Source organism: Siphateles boraxobius, unplaced genomic scaffold, assembly GCF_051911475.1.
Source record: "Siphateles boraxobius isolate OS27281-9 unplaced genomic scaffold, OSU_SipBor_1 76, whole genome shotgun sequence".
Lineage (NCBI taxonomy): Eukaryota > Metazoa > Chordata > Actinopteri > Cypriniformes > Leuciscidae > Siphateles > Siphateles boraxobius.
In genome coordinates, this window is record NW_027509204.1 from 382,501 (window position 1) to 385,000 (window position 2,500).

At 40.1% G+C, this 2,500-nt stretch overlaps 2 protein-coding genes across 2 annotated transcripts in view; one reads left to right on the forward strand and one right to left on the reverse strand.

Moving 5' to 3' along the window:
• Nucleotides 1–2,500, reverse strand: part of LOC143724587 (6-phosphofructo-2-kinase/fructose-2,6-bisphosphatase-like) — a 219,254-nt gene that overhangs the window by 174,517 nt on the left and 42,237 nt on the right. The window lies entirely within an intron of this gene.
• Nucleotides 1–2,500, forward strand: part of LOC143724594 (V-type proton ATPase subunit S1-like) — a 27,058-nt gene that overhangs the window by 8,231 nt on the left and 16,327 nt on the right. Inside the window, exons 8-9 of the mRNA XM_077217767.1 lie at nucleotides 1,249–1,299; nucleotides 1,478–1,715. Coding sequence (XP_077073882.1) covers nucleotides 1,249–1,299; nucleotides 1,478–1,715 — 289 coding nt within the window. The remainder of the gene's footprint in view (nucleotides 1–1,248; nucleotides 1,300–1,477; nucleotides 1,716–2,500) is intronic.

The window sequence follows — 2,500 nt, forward strand, 5'->3', positions numbered from 1 at the left end:
GCGCTCAAGAGATCAACAAACATATCAGTGATTGCTCACCGCTGCAAAAAACATTGAATTGAATGCCTTTGTTGTCATTGCACATAGCTGTACAACGAAATTCTTAAGTGCAGCTCGTTGTGGAAAAATTAACTCAAGCACAATACAAAACACTGAGTAAAGGTAAATACACAACATACAACTCAACATAGCGGCAAGAAATAGAAAATAAGCAGTAGAAAGAATTTTGCACAATCCCATGTGTATAAACAGTCGATGTATTACACAGTCCCATGAGCAATATATTGCACAGCTCAGTTCATTGAATATTGGAGCATTCACTAAATCTGTTTTGACAATATGATATTATGACGTTATCGGAGGGTGCTCTTACTTTATTAAACTAATATTTCCACTTGCCATTGTGTAGTGTTTACTACAGTAAAGTTGAGCGAGTGAGTGGGGCCGGGGACTAATTTACATATTCATGGATCCGCACATACTAAAGGAAGCAAGGGTGTAGAGTTACATTCAAGATATTTTAAGGCAAGTTTCAAAGATGATTTTTAAGGGATAAATGATTCACTGCAGGGGGAATTTAAGTTAAAGGGACCATTTCCTACAGAATTTCATTTTTTCCCTGAAATCCACATCTAGTGTTAGCTTTAGTCATAATTCGTTTTATCATGACTATTTTCCTCTCTTTTTCTTACCCTTAGAATTAAATGTAATTACATTTTTGTTACTTTACTTTTAAGACTACTACATGGAAATGAATTTGATTATGATTGGCTAACCTCTTCACATGTGAAAATAATAACAGCCCCCCCCCCCCCCACCTTACTGAAGAGGCATTTTTTATAATGTTAAACATTATTTATAATATTAATTAATGATCAGTTTAATAATGTTTTAAAATATAATAATTATCTGTCTACCCAGCTCTGATAATGTATCAAATATTATATGAATAGATTTCTATAGATTATCAAACTTAAAAACAGTAGGTCCATACACACCCTTTATCAGCGCAGTCCACCGTGAGCAAAAGAAAATGCTTTGTGAAAACTGTGCAGTTGGCCTTATGTGGGTTGGCTGTAGTCTTTGCAGTGTGTTCAAGTATTACTCTTTTGGTCCTGATGCAGGTGATGTGAGGCGACGACATCTCTTTCGCTGCTAGTTCGTTGATGTCAAAGTGTTTCCAGCCCTTGAATGTTATTAGTTCATGAACCACAGTATCTCACCTGTGAATTTTCTCTTCAAATACAGGTTGGTTCTGAATTATGAAGATGTCCTGGATTACCGTTCATTCAAGCTCATGTAAGCGTCTCATTTTCTCTTCCACACACACACACACACACACACACACACACACACACACACACACACACACACACACACACACACACACACACACACACACACACACACACACACACACACACACACACACACACACACACACACAGGCTTGAACGGTGTCCTATATTCTCCTCAGTTTTGTAATGAACCGGCGCCACTATAAGGTATCTGCCCGTCATTGGTTCACCATGGACCGGGTTCACCTGGAGTATGATGGGAAAACGGCCTCGTTCAATGGCAGCCGTCACATCTACGCCCCGGCCGAGTACTCGTACCGCTGTGAGTCTGTGAGCAGCTCCTACTACCCTCAGCTGTCACCACACTCAGACAAGGACAACGCCAACGACTGGCACATCTCTTTTGATGACTTCCAGGTAGGTTCTGAAAAACTACACTTCATGGTTCCCATGCTTTAAACATTTTCCATAGTAAGTCCCTATAAGCAGACCTTAGGCCCTGAACGCAGTGAGCAAGAGAAAACTTTCCTAATACTGAACATATTGAACATTAGTGTTGCCTCAGAGCATCTATTGGAGAGGCTGGATACATTAGCGTTCACTTTGTCTATGTCTACCTGCTAAGCACAAGATCAGCTCCCAATAGTCCCCTGACTTTTTCTGAGTTATCCCTGTTCAAATTCACGGGTATATTTTAAAAGCAACTAAGCGCCAATGGAGGAGAGGGCATTTAGGTAGTTAGCACGGAACAGCTACTACTTTTGTGTGCACTACTGTCATCATTACGACAGCATTAACTTCTATTACAACTTGGATAGTGCACTTTTCAATTGCTTTAATTCATTTGAGTATATTTAGGTTTATAACGGTTGTGATTCTCATCTTATTGACAAACACGAATTGCAGTTTGCGAGTAAAGGCCTGTTAAGGTCTATTAAGAGATTAAGATGATCCCGCTGGGGTGTCTTTCAGGCGGCAGGTGTTTATGTTCTTAAACGAACCAGAGTTGGATATTTCGTTCAGAGTCATGCGTGAAGGGAAAGCATACCCGAACACTGGTAGTATGAAATGTTTTGAGTGTGGGGACATCGGGCATAAATCAGGGCCCAGGTTAGGGAAGTGAAGTTAGGCTAGTACTTCTGCTGCTGTTTCTGAACTAGATGACCTTAGTGTAATGAATGATGATGCAGCTCAGTTAGTGT